We start from the raw sequence: 21,135 nt of genomic DNA, 5'->3' as shown, positions 1-21,135 counted from the left end.
CAGCTTCAGATGAGTTCGGTTACTTGTTCTTCATATAAAGTAACCGAACTGTTCAAAATCCAGTTCAAATCCGGATCATTTTGAAGATTAACAAATATTCTAGGAGAGGATGGAGATGAAGAATCAGATGAGTTTTCATCATTTGAATACTCAAACTTAGTGAATTGGAATTTTTTCTTATTTTCCATGTTTTTCTCCTTCATCTTCTCTAACTCTACTCTCTCAATAATTCTACTCAACTAATAATAAATCCATCTTTTAATTTAATCTCACTAATTGTTTTTAACTAAATCATTCACTAATCATAATCTAAAATTAATTAAGAGGGTAAATTATGTATTAAATAAATAACTAGATATGGGGTGACTTATAATTACTTCTAATGCCTTTACCCAAAATAAAACCATGGTTCCGAAAAAAATCATGGTCCCAAATCGTTGGTCTAAAAACGGTCCTACCTATGACAAACGAACTAAAGAAGAGGCCAACGAGTCCACACAGTCGGTCGATGTACGTTTGTTAAAAGAAGATTACACAGTAATTATTACCAGATAGATAGATAGACAGACGGACGGATAGTAGCTTTTAGGGGAGCTCCCTATATCCATTTCTCATACAAAAAAAGACAGAGGAAATGGCACTTTCCGTAATAAAGATAAATAAACGGGGGTAATTAAGTCAATATTTAATTAATGTTGGATTAACGTGTGAATGTTTTTTTCTCAACATGTAAGCTCAATGGGGGCTGGCTGGCAGGCAGCTATACAGACGAACCAGAAGAAGAAGAGGAAGAAGAAAGGGGAGAGAGAAAAAAGAAACAGAAGAAGAAGAAAAACAGAGGAGAGAGGGTGGAAAAAAAAAGTTTCTCCAGAAGGGGGGATAAAGGGTTTCTCTTCATCTTCTTCTTCATCCTCACACAGACCGGTCCGATTTTTCCGGTAATCGGGCTGGTGACGGTTTAATCCCGTTTTTTTTTCTGTCAGGTTTTTTTTTTTTTTTTTTCTTCTTCTTTCAAATGAAACCTCTGCAGTTCTTTCAATCTTAGAAACCCTACTTATTAAATAACTACTGCATTTTCTATTGATAGAATTAGAAGCAGGGTTTTTGGATTTCAATAGAATTTAGGAGGGAAAGAAAAAAAAAAAAGGAGAAAAAACAAGGAATTTAGGGATCTTGTAGGGGGAGGAACAAAATTGGATGATAGTTTTGGATATTGGATGATTCTTGTTAATGCAATAAGGAACTAGATCAAGAAGCAGCTGATTTTTGTTCCCGATCTGATCAAGTTCCTATTAAATGGTATGAAATTTTCATTCTCTTGTCTGTTATTGGCGTTGATTTTTATAATTTAATACATTTTTGTAGTTTTGTTATATTGATCTATCGATCTAGGGTTAGTCAGAGCTCAAAACTGTTAAACTAATTGGACTTGTTGCAGTTCAATGTTGGAATTACTTTAAATGAGTCTAATCTAAAAGCTGCAACTTTTTCCCAATCCAGCTTCAAGTTGACCTAGAGTTGACCTTCAGCTGTGTAAATTAATTTCAAACGTTTATTTGATGTTGACTTGAAATTATGAAATCTTTAGAAGCTGAATTCAGATTCCTTTTCCTTGCTGTTGTTAGAAGACTTCTTGTAATTAGGCTATGGGAGCATATCTTTGCTAACTCTTACTGCTTGGCATTTTTCTACTCATTGCTCAGTCTTGCTCTATACTTTCCGGGTGATACCAATGGTTTCTATGAGTAAGTACAATGAGTTCCCCCCAGAACAACATGGCTGGGCATTTATACGTAGCTAGTAGCCTACCAATTTTCAATCTTCTTTTTGATTGTGGAGATTTCCATTTTCCCCGTGTCTCCTTCAAATACAAAATACAACTGAAAGTGCTAAACATGCACCTGAATTTTATAGCTGCATTTCACCTGATTCAATTTTGTTTCTCTTTTCTTTTGCGTCCAATACGTTTTCCCGAACAAGTGAATTCCTACCATCATACTGTGTATATTGTGCCTATGGTCAAGTATTGACCACAAAATTGGGAATTCTATTTGTAACTGTGATCTTGGATATCTAAAATGGATTCCCATTCTATTCACGTTTGGACAGTTTAACTTAAGAGTAGAAATGTCGTATCCGCATTGTCACAGAGTCCCAGTCTTGATATGTCTGGATATCATCTGCTTGGACAGTTTAATTCTTTCAAATAGAAGATCATACTCACATGCAACTGCCCTTCTTCAAAACATCTACACTAAACGACTTTCAGAGGCAAAAACATAAAATTCTCTTGGTTTGCTGCTCAGACTTGGCATTCCTAACCGTTCTTATGTCCCTGAATACCTTTCTTTGCTTGACGTGATGGCCATCTGAGCTTCTTAACTCTTCTATTTTTGTTTGTTACTGAAGCAAAGAAAACAGTGTTCGCCTTTTGAATTCCCCATCTCCGTTCCTTTTTGATGTTTTTTCCATTTCCTTATTCTAAATTGTGGAACCATGAAGCTCAGATTTTTTTTTATTGCTGCCTGTTCGAGTATTTTGTGACCAGTGTGTTTCTTAATATCCTTTTCCAGGCTGCTCCTGTCAATATATTGGTAGGATCTCAAGTTTGGGTGGAGGATCCTGACGAGGCCTGGCTTGATGGAGAAGTTTTGGAGGTTAATGATCAAGAAGTTAAGATCAATTGCACATCTGGGAAGCAGGTAAGTGATGTTACAAAGCCTTTATGATTATTTTATTTCCTTTCTTCTCTGTAGGTTCAAAGCTGTCAATACTTCACAGTAAGACTTGCATGGGACTCAGTTGTTCATAGGAAATGTGTTTCATACCATGCTACAGGTTGTCACAAACATCAAAAATGTGTACCCCAAAGATCCGGATGCCCCCTCATGTGGTGTGGACGACATGACAAAGTTGGCATATCTGCATGAGCCAGGGGTTCTGCAGAACATAAAATCTAGATTTGATATCAACGAAATTTATGTAAGTATTGCATCTATCTGTTTTTTGGGATGAATTTTCTGTTGCTAAATATGACACTACACTCCGAAGCCTTTGTTCAGTGTTCATTAGGTAGTAGATGTACTAAATGATGGATTTACAATCAATAAATGCTACTGTTCTCATGCCTGAAGCCTTATATACATTTTGACAATTGTCAACTGGCTAACTTAGCCCTATTTGTATTTTTTAATATGTGGGCAATCCTTTTCTTCGGCATTAGTTCAATCTTTTAATTATTTGCCTACAATCTCAGCATAAAGAAACTAACACGCTCTTTGTGCCTCCAGACTTATACTGGTAGTATACTGATTGCCGTAAACCCTTTTAGAAGATTACCGCATCTGTATGATAACCACATGATGGGACAATATAAGGGCGCTGCCTTCGGAGAGCTGAGTCCACATCCTTTCGCTGTTGCTGATGCTGCATACAGGTGTTACTCTTTTCCCATTCTCACTCTTCTTTGACCTATTTATGATGATCCCTCTGAACTAAATATGAAATGTGATTCCCGTGGTGCAGACTAATGATCAACGAGGGGATAAGCCAATCTATTTTGGTAAGCGGAGAGAGTGGAGCTGGTAAAACAGAAAGCACAAAAATGCTTATGCGTTATCTTGCTTATATGGGAGGTAGAGCTGCTGCTGAAGGGCAGAGGTCCGTGGAGCAGCAAGTATTAGAGGTAGAGAGGGCTTCTCCTGTCCATGAAATTGCATCTATATTTCTTGTCGCTTTGAATTTGTGCTTGGTTATAAATTAATCAGGTCCAGCTTCCTGTTCGCTTGGTATACACACTGACATTGTGCAGTACCTCTTTTGCAGTCCAATCCTGTTTTAGAAGCATTTGGCAATGCGAAAACTGTCCGGAACAATAATTCTAGGTGGAGGGTTCGCTACTATTGTTGATTTACTTCGCTTTATATCTGTATTTTTTATCAATTGCGATTTATTTGGTTAGTGTTTATTCTGATTTTCCTTTTTCCATCTGTTGCAGTCGTTTTGGAAAGTTTGTGGAACTTCAGTTTGATCAGAGGGGGAGAATATCAGGAGCTGCCATCAGAACTTACTTACTGGAAAGATCTCGTGTTTGTCAAGTGTCCGACCCTGAGAGAAATTACCATTGCTTTTATATGCTTTGTGCTGCACCACCAGAGGTAATTCATCTCGCTGTTCTGGTTTACGTTCTTGCATGTTTCATTTAATTATCCACCATGTACTTTAGGGATCCTTTCTTTCACATTGAATGAGCTGAAACAGCTGAACCAGGTGTGAGATAATGCTTAGTGCTTACCTTGCAAGGAAAAATGTTTGTGATTTGTCGTTTGCAAGTTATATCCATGAATATAAGTTCACACTGTTGCTTTGATTGATCGATATTTTCATATTACTTGTTTGTTGTATGTGAAACTATTTTTTCTTTTGCATGTGAATAGGTGGTCAGTGGTCTGTTTTTTTTTCTAAATGATTGTTCAACTGGCACGGTTTCTAGGTCAGTGAAACTGTATTTTAACATGTGTACAATGATGGTTGAACCTGCACCCTTTCGGCTGGATTCATATCATAAATGTGCGAGCAGGTAGCAGTTCAATGTTTACGACAAATGTTCACTTTCACAATCAATCCTAACTACCTAACAAGTCCGTTATATGTAGAGTAGATGATGGATGATTATTTTGTACCTGCTATGTGGAAGATGTGGATTTAGATAGAATCATAGAATCCATATGTTAATATGTGATTCAGGTTTCTGACACAGGTGGATGCAACAATGCTGATGTGTTAAGTGACTAATTCTTTCTCTTTTTTTCCCCTCATCTCTCTAGGATGTCAAGAAGTATAAATTGGGAAATCCAAGAGATTTTCACTACCTGAACCAATCAAAGTGCATTGAGTTGGATGGGATAGATGATCCTAAAGAGTACCTTGCCACCAGAAAGGCAATGGATGTTGTTGGAATCAGTTCGGAAGAGCAGGTAACGTTTCGGTGGGTGTGGGTGTGGTGTGTGGTGTGGGGGGGGGGGGGGGAGAGATGTGGTATGTCTCATTCGTTGTTCCAAGATCATTGCTCACACTGCCACTTACTTGCTTTGATCTTTCAGGATGCAATTTTCAGAGTTGTGGCTGCAGTTCTCCATCTAGGAAACATTGAATTTGCAAAAGGGCAGGAAATGGATTCATCTGAGCCAAAGGATGATAAGTCTCGGTTTCATTTAAAAACTGCTGCCGAACTTTTCCAGTAAGACCCGCTGCGAAGTTTTTTGTTGTTTTCCTACTTCATTCCGTTTAATTTGATATATTTGAATTTTGATGGTTCAATTAAGTGCAAATTATAAGCATGCGACTTCTGCACAGGTGTGATGTGAAGGCTCTCGAGGACTCGCTCTGTAAACGTGTTATAGTAACTCGTGACGAGACTATTACAAAATGGCTTGATCCGGAGTCTGCCCTAGTTAGTAGAGATGCATTGGCAAAAGTTGTCTACACAAGGTTATTTGATTGGTGAGTTTCGTCATGTCATCTAAATGAACTACAGCAAAGTAATATTTGTGAATTTCGGTTGCTATTTGAGTATTTTATACTAGGTCATGTTGTATAATTAGTGGTTCCTCCCAGGCTTGTGACGAAGATTAATCGTTCAATTGGTCAAGATCCTGATTCAAAGCAACTTATTGGGGTGCTAGATATCTATGGATTCGAGAGTTTCAAGACAAACAGGTGCTTAACCGGTACGCTTTTTGTTTTCATCATTTACAGAGGTTAATTTCTTGCAGTTATACTGCATGAAAACCCTGTTTCACATGCGATGTAAGTGGCCCTCAAGGTACTTAGCCAATTGGGTCACTCTCCCGACCTGCCGGTTGATTTGTTTTCTGTATTATGTACAATGTGAAACAAATTCGATAAAATCTCTCATCATAGACTCTAGCTTATAGTGATATGAAATATCGTCTGGGACTGTATTCTGCAACCCAGGCACACTGCTCTAGTTAAAGTTCGTAGGCGGTGTTTCCTAGCTTGAAATAAGTATAATGCTAGGAGTGGCTAGCGCTTATGGATGCCTGTGTAGGGCTTATAGTAATTCCGAACTCCTTATTTTTTTGGGAGATGGATGAGCAAATTTCAAATTTTAATGCTTACTTCTTTTTTTTTTTTCCTTTTGTGCAGCTTTGAGCAATTTTGTATCAATTTGACAAATGAGAAACTACAACAACATTTCAATCAGGTGCATGTCTGATATCTGCTTGAGGTTTGATTATACTGTGTCACCAGCTTTATAATACTTGCAATGCCTGTTTACTGGTCTACAGCATGTTTTTAAAATGGAGCAAGAAGAATATACCAGAGAAGAAATTGATTGGAGTTACATAGAGTTCATCGATAATCAAGATGTCTTGGATCTTATAGAAAAGGTAAATTTATTTGACTGTTTAACAATACCTCCTAGATTTGGTCTGACGTTTATTTTATTCTGAGGAGAGGGGGAGTGGGAGGCAAATGCCATTGTTACTCTTCTTGTTGGTTTCTGGTTCCCCCCCTTGTCTGTATGTGGTTCCCCCCTTGGTTTCTGTTTCCTTCTTTTTTCTGGTTCCCCCCCTTGTCTGTACGTGGCTTCTTTTTTCTTCCATGTTTCCTTCTCTAGTTTTCTGGGAACTCTGGTTTCGTCCTTGAGCAGCCTGTGTACACATGCATCTCTTTAGTAGGCCATATATGCCAGTTATTTAAGGGAAGAAATCTTCCTGGAGGCTGCTAGAGAAAACTTGAACCAAGACCTTTCTGTATTTTACTATCATTGCCAATGGGTTAAATTTCACGGCTTTGCATTGTGGATTTGATAACATAAGTTGGTGATTTGCTAGCCGTTGATTCTTATGTGATTCTTGATAATTTAAGTCTTCGGCTTTCTGATTGATCATTCTGTGTTGTCAGAAACCTGGTGGAATCATCGCTCTTCTGGACGAAGCTTGGTACGTATAGAATATACCCTTTAATGTATTTATCTAGTTAGTCTATTGATTATATGGTAGTTGGTCAGTTGTATTTGTTCAACATACAGTCAGTGCCATACCTGTCTATTATATTGTGTTACTTATTATTCTGTTGACATTCTTTTTGAAAGTTGACTATGCGAGACACTAATAAAGCTAAAATTTGTGTGTGTAGCATGTTTCCAAGATCAACACATGAAACATTTGCCCAGAAAATGTACCAGACTTTTCAGAAACATAAAAGATTCAGCAAGCCAAAGTTGTCACCTACCGACTTCACAATTTCTCACTATGCTGGTGATGTAAGTATTAAAGGCAGTGTCTTTTCTGTACTTGTTTGCCAAAACTGAGATTCATGAATTTACGCCCTTTTTATTCATTTCCCAGGTCACATATCAAACTGATTTATTCTTGGACAAGAACAAAGATTATGTTGTTGCTGAACATCAAGCGCTCTTGAGTGCTTCAGAATGCGCTTTTGTAGCTGGTTTGTTTCCACCTCAATCAGATGAATCATCAAAATCGAAGTTCTCATCTATTGGAACACGGTTTAAGGTACAGCATTAGCAGTGAATTTTCTGGGAGTTTCGACTTTGCTTAGACATGCACTGTTTGTTTCTTACACTGTCTAAACCACATTGATATGCAGCAACAATTACAATCTTTGCTGGAGACATTGAGCACTACTGAGCCACATTACATACGTTGTGTAAAGCCCAACAACCTTCTCAAGCCAGCTATCTTTGAGAATAGTAATGTTTTACAACAGCTCCGTTGTGGGGTGAGATCTTTTTCTAAGCTTATTATCTTCTTCGTTTAAGTTCAATGTTGCTCCTGAATGTTACCTTCATGAGCTCACTGGTCGCGCCTAATCTATTCCTGTCCAGGGAGTTATGGAAGCGATCAGGATAAGCTGTGCAGGGTATCCAACAAGAAGAACATTTTGTGAATTTGTTGACCGTTTTAGCATCCTTTCACCCGATGTTCTGAATGGGAGGTACAGTGATTATTCTATTTGTTATATAGAAGTTTTAGGTATAAATTTACACTCATGTATGGACTTCTCTTTATTTTGGTAGCTGTGATGAGGTCAGTGCGTCTAAGAGACTTCTCGATAAGGCGGGTCTTCAAGGCTATCAGGTAGATCTCGTTCATTCATTAGCTATTTGTAAGAAGAGCTTTGGACCAACTTGAGCATTTACAGATGAACAAGTGATTTGAAAGGTTTTTAGATGATGTTGTATGAAAATTATGTAATAGCACAGAGGTTACAGACCGGTCTGGACTACTGCATGACATAACTATAGAAATACTGGTTCTTAGTTTTAACCACTCCAAATTGAAGCGTAGTCCCTTAATTACTTCTTGACTATTCTCTTGTTGATCCATTCTAATACTGCAGATAGGGAAAACCAAAGTTTTCCTTAGGGCTGGGCAGATGGCCGAACTTGACTCTAAGAGGATTGAGGTGTTAGGAAGATCAGCTTGCATTATCCAGAGGAAAGTCCGATCATACTTGGCTCGCAGAACTTTTATCTCTATAAAACGAGCAGTGATTGATATTCAGGCTGCGTGCAGAGGTTTGAATGCTTACCAGTTGCATATTGTTTGTGTACCTGTATGTTTGAGATCTATATACGAGACTTCCTAGCAAGCTCAGTGTCAAGTAGGCTGCATATTGTTTCAACGCATGCATGCAAGTAAATACTATGTCATCGATTTGTGATTTCAGTTTCTTTTGCCAATTGTAGGACACGTTACTCGGCAACTTTATGGGAGTATGAGGAGACAAGCGGCGTGTATGAAGATTCAGAAAAACCTTCGCATGTATGTTGCATGTAAAGCTTACAGATCTTTACGATCTTCTGCTATTTCAATTCAAACAGGTATTCGTGGGATGAGTGCTCGTAATGAGCTTCGGTACAAACGGCAGACAGAAGCAGCAATTATTATCCAGGTATAAGCCCACATGATAAGTGTTATGTTGAGACGTTGCATAGATTGGTTTGGGGAAGATTTGGTGTCTTAGGAGTTGCATACATTTATCATTTGCTTTTAAGTTTATCCTCATATTGTCTTTTTCTCTTGGATTATCTTTATTCTTCCAGAGTCGATGCCGTCAATATTTAGCCCGATTACATTACACGAGGATAAAGAAGGCAGCCATTGTCACACAATGTGCCTGGAGAGGAAAAGTCGCTCGGAAAGAACTAAAGAAACTTAAAATGGTGACATATTCTTTCTATCATTATTAATGTTTGGCCTCTCAAATTTTAGTATTATTGCTTCAACTGTTTGCTGATTTTTGAATAATCAACCTCTTATCGTTGTTTACAGTTTGTTAGTTTTTTTAAGTCTTGGTTGTATTATAGCTGACGTGTCCATATCCACTTCGTAATCAAAGAAAATGCAAGGTCGTTCACCGCCTGCTTCTCACTTGAACCACGTTCTGGTTCTGAGTGTTGGTCGTCATGAATGAACACGGAATATAAAAGTAGGACTTGAGAAATGGCAATCGGCTCATGCAAAAGAGGTGTCCTTGAGATCTCACAATAACTAGTCTCCCGGGCTTGCAAAAGAGGAGATAATCCTATTACAGAAGTGTTCACATCTGTTGGGAAATTGTTTCGCTGTCTATGTCCTGTGCTCATTCCTGGCTTCTGATTTTGAGTTTAAGTGTGCTTATAATGGTTCTGTTTGATCTGCTTGTTTGCTTTTGATTTAAATGGGTACTTTTAGTGTTTCTGATTATTTCTATTTTTCTGTTTAGGCCGCCAAGGAAACCGGTGCTCTCCAGGAAGCCAAGAATAAACTGGAAAAGCAAGTTGAGGAGCTTACATGGCGATTGCAGCTAGAGAAGCGAATGAGGGTAAATTGATTTATAAGTTCATTACTCTCTCTCTCTGCTATTGCTTGTTGCCTTCTTTTATTTATTAAAATCATCTCTCTCTTTCTCTCTCTCATGCCAGTGACCTTGGTTAGAAAGACAGTTTACCGCTGTAACTTTTGATGAATATGGATGTATGTTAAACCTTCGAAATAGTTATGGCATTTAAAATAGTGCCGTCTAGAGCGGCTTAAGTTGCGGATGCCAATCACCTGATAATGAATTGATGACCAGTTTCACTTATTAACTGCTGAAGAAATTGTTTTGAGGAAGAGTGTAAGCCGAGAGATGAATAAGTCACAATATTTGACTTTATTGTGAGTGTCTTAACGTCTTCTCAGTTAAGTTTGTGCAAAATTGGTGTAGAATAGAGGTGCAAATAAACCCGTCTATTTAAACCTTTCTTGTGGCTTTGCAGAGATTTTCTTCTTATTCCTTAAGTATTACTTGTATAGTTTCCTTATCTCTAGCTTTTTTTGGACCATGCTTCAAATACATCGGCACATATTAGCTTACTCATTTTTTTTATCGTGGAGAACTTCTATGACACTGTACTCTTCTCTCTTTATTACTAGCTTGTGAACACGGTGTTGTAAACAGTAGGTACCTTTTTTTAGTTGCATACAGCTTTTACATCTTCTTGCTGACTAATGTTTCATCTCTTCTTTGGCTGTAGTCTGACTTAGAAGAAGCTAAAACACAAGAAAATGCAAAACTTCAATCTGCTTTGAAAGATATCCAATTGCAATTCAGTGAAACAAAAGAAATGTTGAAGAAGGAACGGGAGGCTGCTAAAGAGGCTGTAGAAGAGGCTGCTAAAATGGCTGCAGAGCAAGCTCCTGTTGTACAAGAGATCCCCGTGATCGACACTGAAATGCTGGATAAGCTTACTCATGAAAATGAGAAACTCAAGGTAATCCATTTTAGCATTGGAAATGTTGCGTGTCTGTTCTGGTAGACAGAAATCAAGAGAGTGCACTGGTCATCTATTTTATTTGATATTTCTCTTTCCTTCATTGATTATTAATTGCAGGCATTGGTAAGTTCCTTAGAAAAGAAAATTGATGATACAGAGCAAAAGTTCGAAGAAACAAACAAGCTTTGTGAAGAACGGTTAAAGCAGGCGTTGGATGCAGAATCAAAGATAATTCAGTTGAAGACAGCTAGTCAGAGGTAATTGTGATGACATGGTTACCTTGTAAATTTACTAAACGTTAGATTGATCTCACTAATTGTAAATGAATGAGATTATATATTTATGCATTGAGCTAGTGGGTAGCTTTGGTATATCAATTTTGGTAATTCTCCTTTTAGTTACTCAAGTGTTGTGATTGAGCATTAGTATCATCGTTTTGTAGTCTCCAAGAAAAGCTTTCTGACATGGAATATGAAAATCAACTACTGCGACAGCAAGGCTCATCACATTCTACACCTGTAAAGCGGATGTCTGAACATTTGGCAACTCAATCATCTAAGGTTCACATGTTTGTTTGTTTGTTTTCTTCTTTTTTTCTGGCTTCTCTTTTTGAACTTAATGTGTGAGTTTGGGTTTTTTTACTTGCAGAGTATGGAGAATGGTCACCATGAGAATGAAGACCATAAAGTAATTCAACACCCTACATATTGATGTTGATCCACATCTGTTGCAAATTATGAAGTATACTTGGGTTGTGTGTCTAATTATGAGGTAATTGTTCCTGCAGGAACCATTGAGTGCAACACCTTCTCGCAGATTTGGAACAGAAGTTGATCAAAAACTAAGGAGATCCCAGATCGAGAGACAACATGTATGCATCGACAGTTGAAATACGTAATTTGACAACATTTTTTACTGTTCACCATTATTTATGGAGTAGTATCTTGCTGTAGGAGAGTGTGGATGCCCTTATGAAATGTGTGACCCAAGATCTTGGTTTCAGCCAAGGAAAGCCAGTTGCAGCATTCACTATATACAAATGTCTTCTTCACTGGAAATCATTTGAAGCTGAAAGAACTAGTGTCTTTGATCGCCTCATTCAGATGATAGGTTCTGCGATCGAGGTAATAGGATGCTCTAATTATAATCATTAGTCTTACAATATGTTAAAAACTGTGTTACAGCGATACGCCTAAAAAAAAATCAGCCGCATCGATACGTATTTACACGGATACGCGTACTAATACTCCAACACTTCAAGACACAACTCAGTTAGAACACTTTGACTAAATATTAGATATCAACAGCTGTCAAGATAAATCTCAATACCTTAATATTAGAAAATTAAGATATTTTACTATATTCTATGAGAAGTTTTAACTATATTTACAAAATATTAGTTCCAAATCTCTCCACTGATTTTGCTCTAGACTTTCTTCCTTCTTATCCAGACTTTTTCTCTCCAGTAAGGTTAATCGTACATGTTATATGCATATATCTTGCAAATTCACTACTTATATATCTATGCTAAGCTGATATTTTTATTGTGTGTGCCGTACCCACGTATTTTAGTATTTTAAGTTGCCGTATCGAAGTAGCGTATTGGATACAAGATACCGATACCGTGTCTATATCGTTGTAACATAGGTTAAAAAGAATGATAACTAAAGTTGTGAGGATTCTCTTTTCTTTTTTGTTTTTGTTTTTGTTTTTGTTTTGCAGGATCAGGATAACAATGAGCATATGGCTTATTGGCTTTCAAATACGTCTACTCTGTTGTTCTTGCTACAAAAGAGTCTGAAGGTTGCCGGTGGAGTTGGTTCAGCTTCAATGCGGAAGCCGCCCCCTGCACAGTCATTTCTTGGGAGGATGACCCAGGTAACTATGATTTTTCTCACTTTAACTTGTTCTGCTTATGAAAGCTCGCATTTCTAACTTGATATATTGTTGATTCTCACAGGGATTTCGTTCATCTCCTTCTTCTGCCAACATGGTTGTGAATAGCTCGCATTTCTAACTTGATATATTGTTGATTCTCACAGGGATTTCGTTCATCTCCTTCTTCTGCCAACATGGTTGTGAATAGCTTGGATGTTGTGCGCCAAGTTGAGGCAAAGTATCCTGCATTGCTTTTCAAGCAGCAGCTCTCAGCTTACGTGGAAAAGATATATGGAATTATTCGAGACAATTTGAAAAAGGATTTGACAACATCGCTCTCCTCATGCATCCAGGTAACTATGAACTTATATATTTCTATATAAACTGCGTTTGGATACAAATTAGCACGATTTCTGCTTGGTAGATACAGAGGTATGCATGGGAAGTCGGTTTAAATTTCTAAAAAGTTGCTTTAAAAGTGTGTTTTGCTTATGCTTATAGTATGTATGACTCAAAAAACGACTACTGGGATAATCATTACCACCCACAGGTCCTAACATTTCTCCTGAGATAGAGTCCCTGGCCGTTTTAAATGCTTATTTAATAGACGGAGTACTAAATTATCAACCAAAACACTAAAATAAAAATTATTATTGAAAAAGAAGAGAAAATTGAGCCTTGTGACATTTCTCATCTTTCCTAATTATGCTTCCATTTTTATGTCCATGTTGTACCTTTCAATAACGTGACATGAAAACTCAGGCACCAAGGACATCAAGAGGAAATGTACTGAGAGCGACCAGTCGATCGTTTGGTAACAAAGATTCTCCAACTAGTCACTGGCAAGGCATTATTGATAGCTTAAATACGCTCCTCGTAACACTGCAAGAAAACTTTGTATGAGACTTCTCTTTGAATCAGATGATTTTGGACGAGATTGACTATGTTTTTATTGCATGGTTAGGCTCATGCATGGCTGTTATGTTCCTGCAGGTTCCACCAGTTCTTGTGCAGAAGATCTTTACTCAGATTTTCTCATATATCAATGTCCAGCTATTTAACAGGTTAGATCAGTTTTCTAGTTATCTTCATTTTTCTGTCTTGTAGATGGCTAAACATACTGTTGTGTGTTGCTGCAGTCTTCTCTTACGCCGAGAGTGTTGTACATTTAGCAATGGGGAATACGTGAAGGCCGGGTTGGCTGAACTAGAAATATGGTGTGGTACTAAAGCAAAAGAAGAGGTACGTAGTCTTTCTATATGCTTCATATTGCCTTTATATATCTATGGCTCCATTTGAGTAGCCAATCTCTTTTGTTTATTTTGGAGGTTTTATGCTGTTTTGGCTGAGATTCCTTGCACATGCAGTATGCAGGATCATCTTGGGATGAACTCAAGCACATCAGGCAAGCTGTTGGATTCTTGGTACGTCAATAATGTTCTTAATTTGTGCGTCATGTTATTTTTTCTTGATCTCTGCAAAGCAAAATTTGCAGCTGTTTTTTTTATCTTCCCTGATAATAGTGTAGATAAATGCAGTAACATTGTTAATACTACTGTAACACAGCTTATGTGGGTTGGATAATTGTGCAGGTTATACACCAAAAGTCTAGGATATCCTACGATGAAATAATAAACGACCTCTGCCCTGTAATACTCTGTTCTCTATCTCTCGTCCTGTCTTTCTCTTACCTTTTCTCTCTTGATTTGTTAACACTGGATTGATAATTTATCTTCAGATCCTGAGCGTCCAACAGCTGTACAGAATATGCACGCTGTATTGGGACGATAACTATAACACTCGAAGTGTATCCCAAGAAGTAGGTTCCAATTATAAATTTCTCCGTCTTCTCTTGTTATTGGTATTTAGTGCCCATGTTGCTTAATCATGTTGTGTATCAAAAGGTCATCTCCAGCATGAGGGTACTAATGACGGAGGATTCTAATGATGCAGAAAGCAATTCATTTCTGTTGGATGACAATTCAAGGTGAAATTTCTGTTTCTTCCTAAATTTTACTATCGTGAAGAATCCAATTTTCACTGGTGAACACACTAGTCCAATTTTCAATAGCAACTCAGGTGTCACAGGATCAGTTTCAGTTCTCTTAGTTTAGTATCCAAAATCTCAACCAGTTGACTAATCGAGTGTTTCTACAATCTACAGTTGGTTTGGTCGATCTTGAATAGGTAGACCAAGGACTAAGCTAATTTATTATGCTCCTGTAAATAGTTGGTTTGGTCTTGAATAGGTAGATCAAGGACTGAGCTAATCTGTTATGCTCCTGTAAGACAGAATTTACCATCTAAAGTCTCAACATCTCTCTCCTAACATTCTCTTGTATCAATGCAGCATTCCCTTTTCAGCAGAGGACATGTCAAACTCATTGCAAGAGAAGGGATTCTCAGATGTCAAACCTGCACCGGAACTTCTCGAGAATCCAGCCTTCCAATTTTTACTCGAGTGAGACAGTGGAAACACACAAGTATATCAGTTAGGTAAAAGCAGTGGCTGCCACTTTACAGAATTCGAGAGCAATTTCCCAGGTTTTTTCAGGTCTGCCATCTCATGATGTAAAATCTCCTCACCAATATATATTTCTGGTTTTACCTCCATGTATGTTTCTCTAAGATCCCCTCCTTTATCATCAACACGTCCTCCATAAGCCATGGCTGTAAAATTGTTCTTTACATCTAGATTTGTAAAATTCCTAGTGGGTTCAGATAGTTACAAGAAGGGTTGGGTTTGGTTTGTTACCCTCCCACCAAGTGCGTTTTGGTGTTGCATTTTTTTTGTCACAATTTTTTGTCTTTGGGTGCCTGGGGCAGCATATTCTTTGTAGTAGGACTAGGGAGGTTATAGGAGGCACAGAGGAAGAGGAATAGTTTGCAATTTGTAATGTAGTGGGTGGTGGTGGGAGCCCCTCCCATTTTTCGCTGTAATATAAAAGTTAAACACCAATCATATGAACAGAAAATTTTATTTTAGGAGAATTCTTTGTTATTCGTTATGTTTTTCTGTACACATCTTGTAATACACTGGATATGAAAATTTTAGTGGAGCGTGGCTTTGTGGAATAAGAAAGGAAATGATTCATGTGTTGCTGCCCGTGGTTATTTGTCTTTTGGTTCGTGGTTATTTATCTTTTGGTTGGTTATTCTTATCGTCTTGGCTCCGGATCGTCTGTTACCAGTAAGAGTATATCTGGTGGTGCCCCTTCCTTTCTGTGTGCCTTTATCATTCCTATGTAACTGTCTTGCCAGGCTGTCCTGTCTAACTGTCTAAGCAGCCTGTCATGTCTGTATATAAACAACAGTCCTGTAACTGTGTCTGCAAGATTCCTTTTTCATCTTTCAATACCATTTCTCTATGGTATGAGAGCCATTTCTTGGCATGATAACTTTTTCTCTTTTTCTTTAGCTTCCGCCATTAAAAACTCGGCACTTTATCTTGAATATCTTCGGTCTCTTGATGGATAAAAAAAATCACAGCTACATCACCTGGAAGGCTTTACTTTTACCTTTATTCAAGCGTTACAATGCTTTAGGTTACATTTATGGATCTAAGCAATGTCCTCTCAAATATGTTTATGCAATAAGAGGATCTGATGAAGAAGCAACAATTAGCATATACTCGTTGGTATGAGGAGGATCAGACTCTCATTCTATGGATTCAATCGACGATTTTGAAAGTGTCGTATCCTATGTTGTTGGTCCATCTACATCCTACGAACTATGGAAATCAGTTGAAGAACGATTTGCTTCAAAAATAAAATAAAAAAATCAACACACGTTATTCAATTGCGTACAAAATTATCTACCATGAAACAAGGTAATACCTCAATTACCTCTTATCTTAATGAAATCAAGAAGATTTCAGATCTTCTTTCTGTTGCTGGTTCTCCTATAAACAACAGTGAAATGGTGGTTAGTGTGTTGAATGACTTGAATTCTGCTTTCGGTTCTTTTTTTACCTCTATTAGAATTAGATATCCTCCAGTTATTTTAGGAGAATTGCATAATCTGCTGATTAGTGAGGAAATTATACTCTGAAGAAATTGAAAAATATCACACAATCTGAAGATGCCAAAGCTTTTGCTGCTTTTAGATCTAATTCCAGACCACAATACTTTCCTTCTTCTTCTGGTAGATCTAATTTTCCATCAAGAAACAACTCTTACTTTACGCCATCTTATCAACACAATCCTTTTGTTTCTTTTGCATCTCACTTTCCCATACAACCACCAACACCACCAAATTCATTTCCACCTGGTGCAAGCCAATACTTCTACTAATGGTTTTAGACCACCAAGAATTTTATGTCAAATCTGCTCAAAAGGAGGACATACTGCTCTGGAATGCACTCACAGGATGAATTTTTCTTATCAAGGGAGACAAGTACCTTCTAATATACATGTTATGGTGGCTACTGTTAATCTCAATGGTGAGAATCCTTGGTATGCTGATTCAGGTGCTACTCAGCACATTACCTCATATGTTGCTGATCTTTCAGATTATCAGTCTTATAATGGAGATGAACAAATCCAAACTGCCAGTGGTGAAGGTATGCCTATTTCTGATATTGGTTACTCTACAAAGTTCTTACACCATAATCTAGTTTACTTACCTAAAATTCTTCATGTTCCTGCTGCTTCCCAAAAGTTACTTTCAGTTCATAAATTTACTAGTGAAAACAATTGTAGTATTACATTTAAAAGTGACAAGTTCTTTGTGAAGGATCTCTCTTCTGGGAGGAGAATTTTCCAAGGGCCGAGTAAGAATTCTATATCACCTCAAGCTACTTCAGTGGGAACTACTGCTCTTTCTGCCAAGCCTGTCAGCGCTCAATTACTTCACAAAAGACTGGGACACCCTTCCTTTCAATCTCTTCAGAGGATATTTCATTCATTGTCTGTTAATTTGTCTAGAAAACCTATTTTTTGTAGTGATTGTCAATTAGGGAGGTCTCATAAACTACCCTTTACCTTTTCTAGTTTAGTATCTACTCAACCATTGCAACTATTGCATATGGATCTATGGGGACCATGTCCTGTCATTTCCAATGATGGTTATTCTTACTATTGTAACATCATTGATGACTTTAGTAAATTTTGTTGGATTTTTCCATTAATAAGAAAATCTCATTTTATCACTATATTTCAATCTTTTAAACTACAAGTAGAAAATTTCTTTGAGCTGAATATCAAGACAATTAGGACAGATGGAGGTGGTGTATTTATTAATAATGAGTTAGGCTCTCTCTAACAGTGGTATCATACATCAATATACCTGTCCATATTCACCTGAGCAAAATGGAGTTGCAGAGTCAAAACATAAACATCTTGTTGGTCTAGGTAGAACTCTTCTACTTCAAGCTAATTTGTCTGATTCTTTTTGGGTTGAAGCTACACAAACTGCCAATTATTTGATTAACAAACTGCCTGCACCTTCACTATCTTTCATTTATCCTTATGAGAAGATTTATGGTTCTCTTCTATATTATAAAGATTTGAGGGTCTTTGGGTGTGCATGTTATCCATGGTTGAAGCCTTACACTCATTCCAAATTAGAACAGAGGAGTAAACTGTGTATTTTCTTGGGATATGCTTCTTCTCAAAAAGACTATAAGTGCTATGATCCATATACCAAGAAGATCTATATTTCAAGACATGTGACATTTGATGAAGAGCATTTTCCAGCCTTAGCTTGTAACATTTTTCAGACATCAAAATCAGCTTCTCATCAATCTTTACTTCATCAGAACAAGGTTGTTATCACTCCTGCAGTCTATTTCCACCCCATTTCAGCTCCACTTCAAGTGTCTCCTGCATCTTCTGACATCACTCCCATACCTATTGAAGCTTCAACTTCTAGTTCATATACATCTACTTCAGCTCAAGCTCAGTCACAGAATTCTTCATCTTGTGCAAATACTCATTCTATGCAAACAAGGGGAAAAAGTGGTATCTTTAAGAATAAAGCTTATTTTGCTACAAGATATTCTTTGTCTATAGCTTTGTTATCTCAGATAACTCCATCTTTTCCTGCATCTTATAAACAAGCAATGCAACATCCTGACTGGCTACCCTCTATGATTTCTGAACATTCTGCTCTAAAGTCAGCTGGCACATGGAGTTTAGTTGATCCATCTGAGGATACAAACCTAGTTGGATGTAAATGGCTTTTCAAAATCAAGCATCATCCAGATGGCACTATTGAGAGATTGAAGTCCAGGCTTGTATCAAAATGTTATAATCAACAAGAAGGCTTGGATTACAATGAGACATTTAGTCCAGTAGCTAAACCTACCACTATCAGGTTAATATTATCTCTAGCAGTTCATAATGATTGGAATGTCAAACAATTAGATATAAGCAATGCTTCTCTTCATGGAGATCTGCAAGAAGCTGTTTATATGAGACAACCTCTAGGGTTTGAAGACAAAGAGCATCCTAATTTTGTGTGCAAACTTCACAAATCCATTTATGGTTTAGAACAGGCACCCAGAGCCTGGTATGAGAAGCTCATGGACACCTTGCTGACTATTGGTTTCACAACCTCTTATGCTGATACTTCACTTTTTATTTACAAGCAAGGACCTCTTATTTGTATCATTCTAGTCTATGTGGATGATATCTTAATTACAGGATCCTCCTCCATGTTCTGTGATAAGATAATTTCAACACTATCTCAGTATTTTCCTGTTAAAGACTTCAGAGCCATTTATTATTTGCTTGGTCTGGAAATTAAGAGGAATGAGTCTGCAATGCATGTTTCTCAAACAAAGTATATTCTAGATATTTTAAAGAAAACAAATATGATTGCTTCCAAATCCTGCAGCACTCCAACTATTGCTAATTCCAAGATGAGTAAACATGATGGTACTCCTCTTCTTGATGCTACAGAATATAGATCCTTAGTAGGTGCTCTACAATACATCACCTGGACAAGGCCTGGAATCTGCTATGTTGTGAATCAAGTGTGCCAACATATGAGTGCACCTACTGATGTGCATTTGACTGCTGCAAAGAGAATTCTGAGATACCTGAAGGGTACTATTGACTATGGTATTATTTTAAATAAAGGTCTCACTGCAGTTTCATCTTTTTCTGATTCTACTGGGCGGGTAATCCTGATGATAGAAGGTATACTAATGGTTTTTGTGTCTTCTTTGGCTCTTGTCCCATCTCCTGGTCCTCTAAGAAGCAACCTACAATTTCTAGGAACTCTACAGAGGCAGAATATAGGTCATTGGCTCATACAGCTATTGAGGTTCTATGGGTGTGTCAGTTACTTAAAGATTTACATGTCTTTCAATCTCTCACTCATTCTCTGGCCTGTGATAACAAAGGAGCACTATCTCTTGCTTCTAATCCAGTTTTGCATAGCCAGATGAAGCATGTTGCTATATATTTTCATTTTATTCGTGAGTCGGTGCAATCTAAGGTGTTAAAAGTTTACTACATCTCTACAAATGCTCTGGTGGTTGATATCTTCACCAAAGGTATTTGCACTGATCGTTTTGCTTTTCTGAGGGACAAGTTGAAGGTTCTATCACCAGTTCAACTTGAGGGGGGATAGTACGAGTATATTTGGTGGTGCCCCTTCCTTTCTGTGTGCCTTTATCATTTCTCTGTAACTTTCTTGCCAGGCTGTCCTGTCTAACCAGCCTGTCATGTATGTATATAAACAACAGTCCTGTAACTGTGTCTGCAAGATTCCTTTTTCATCTTTCAATACCATTTCTATAGCATCCACTCAATAGGTCACACACGTCCCATATTATAAATGCCACTCCTTAAAAATGTGGACGTAATATGCTTATCTAAGAGCATCTCCAACAGAGGGTGGATTTTTTTTTAAGTGACACATAGGATTTTAGACCCCTGTTTGACATAAATCCATCTCCAACAGTAGGGTCCTACAAACTAGGAGGGACCAATTACTAAATATGAAGGTGTTGAAGAAAGTGTTATCTACACCTCCGGCTCCACCTCCACGCCATATTTTTCACTATTTTTCTTTAAATATTCTCTACTGCTGGAGATGGTTTTCTAGATATGAGGTCTTATATTTACTCTATGCTTAGACCACATAAATAGAAGGAATAATTAAAAGACCACATAGGATTTTTTACACCTTCTGTTGGAGATGCTCTAATATGTTAACAGAAAAATAAGAGAAATAAGTTTCCTCCCTTGATTATCTCTTTCATGTATAGTCCCAACTCCCTACATTAAAAAGTAAAAACCTCACTAAGATCATCATGCGGTCCATGATGAGTTGTTCTAGCTTATCACAAGCTTACTCATGTAATATTTTTTTGTTGAAAAATTTGTCAATCTATTTAAAGTTGATGAATTAACTTACCAAATAGTGGATCCTAAGCTCTAAAGTCTGATCAGAACAGATAATCACGTATAATGTCATGTATGTTGTGAAGTTCTCAAAATGCAGAATGCATGATA

General features: G+C 37.5%; 1 protein-coding gene across 3 annotated transcripts; it reads left to right on the top strand.

Moving 5' to 3' along the window:
* Positions 1–751: 751 nt before the first annotated feature.
* LOC113315058 (myosin-6-like) lies at positions 752–15,752 on the top strand. 3 transcript variants are annotated; one of them, XM_026563370.1, is made up of 39 exons: positions 755–1,299; positions 2,574–2,702; positions 2,839–2,982; positions 3,291–3,436; positions 3,526–3,685; positions 3,826–3,884; positions 3,998–4,157; positions 4,827–4,976; positions 5,103–5,239; positions 5,356–5,502; positions 5,617–5,718; positions 6,169–6,226; positions 6,312–6,413; positions 6,931–6,968; positions 7,165–7,291; positions 7,377–7,544; positions 7,639–7,770; positions 7,877–7,986; positions 8,069–8,129; positions 8,392–8,569; positions 8,741–8,946; positions 9,098–9,217; positions 9,760–9,858; positions 10,553–10,789; positions 10,910–11,049; positions 11,235–11,352; positions 11,441–11,479; positions 11,580–11,663; positions 11,746–11,916; positions 12,515–12,670; positions 12,835–13,023; positions 13,433–13,567; positions 13,664–13,734; positions 13,810–13,912; positions 14,038–14,094; positions 14,263–14,319; positions 14,409–14,489; positions 14,624–14,657; positions 15,021–15,752. In XM_026563370.1, exons 1-39 carry the CDS (start codon positions 1,297–1,299, stop codon positions 15,164–15,166), a joined length of 4,554 nt encoding a protein of 1,517 aa, XP_026419155.1. In that variant the 5' UTR covers positions 755–1,296; the 3' UTR covers positions 15,167–15,752. The 3 variants fall into 3 exon arrangements, with proteins under 3 accessions (XP_026419156.1, XP_026419155.1, XP_026419154.1); XM_026563369.1 differs by having other exon boundaries at positions 14,575–14,657; XM_026563371.1 differs by lacking the exons at positions 13,433–13,567; positions 13,664–13,734; positions 13,810–13,912; ... (3 more) ...; positions 14,624–14,657; positions 15,021–15,752 and having other exon boundaries at positions 752–1,299; positions 12,753–13,023.
* Positions 15,753–21,135: the final 5,383 nt, after the last annotated feature.

The sequence above is a fragment of the Papaver somniferum genome, chromosome 10 (genome assembly GCF_003573695.1).
Source record: "Papaver somniferum cultivar HN1 chromosome 10, ASM357369v1, whole genome shotgun sequence".
Classification (NCBI taxonomy): domain Eukaryota; kingdom Viridiplantae; phylum Streptophyta; class Magnoliopsida; order Ranunculales; family Papaveraceae; genus Papaver; species Papaver somniferum.
This window is presented reverse-complemented; position numbering and strand designations above follow the sequence as displayed.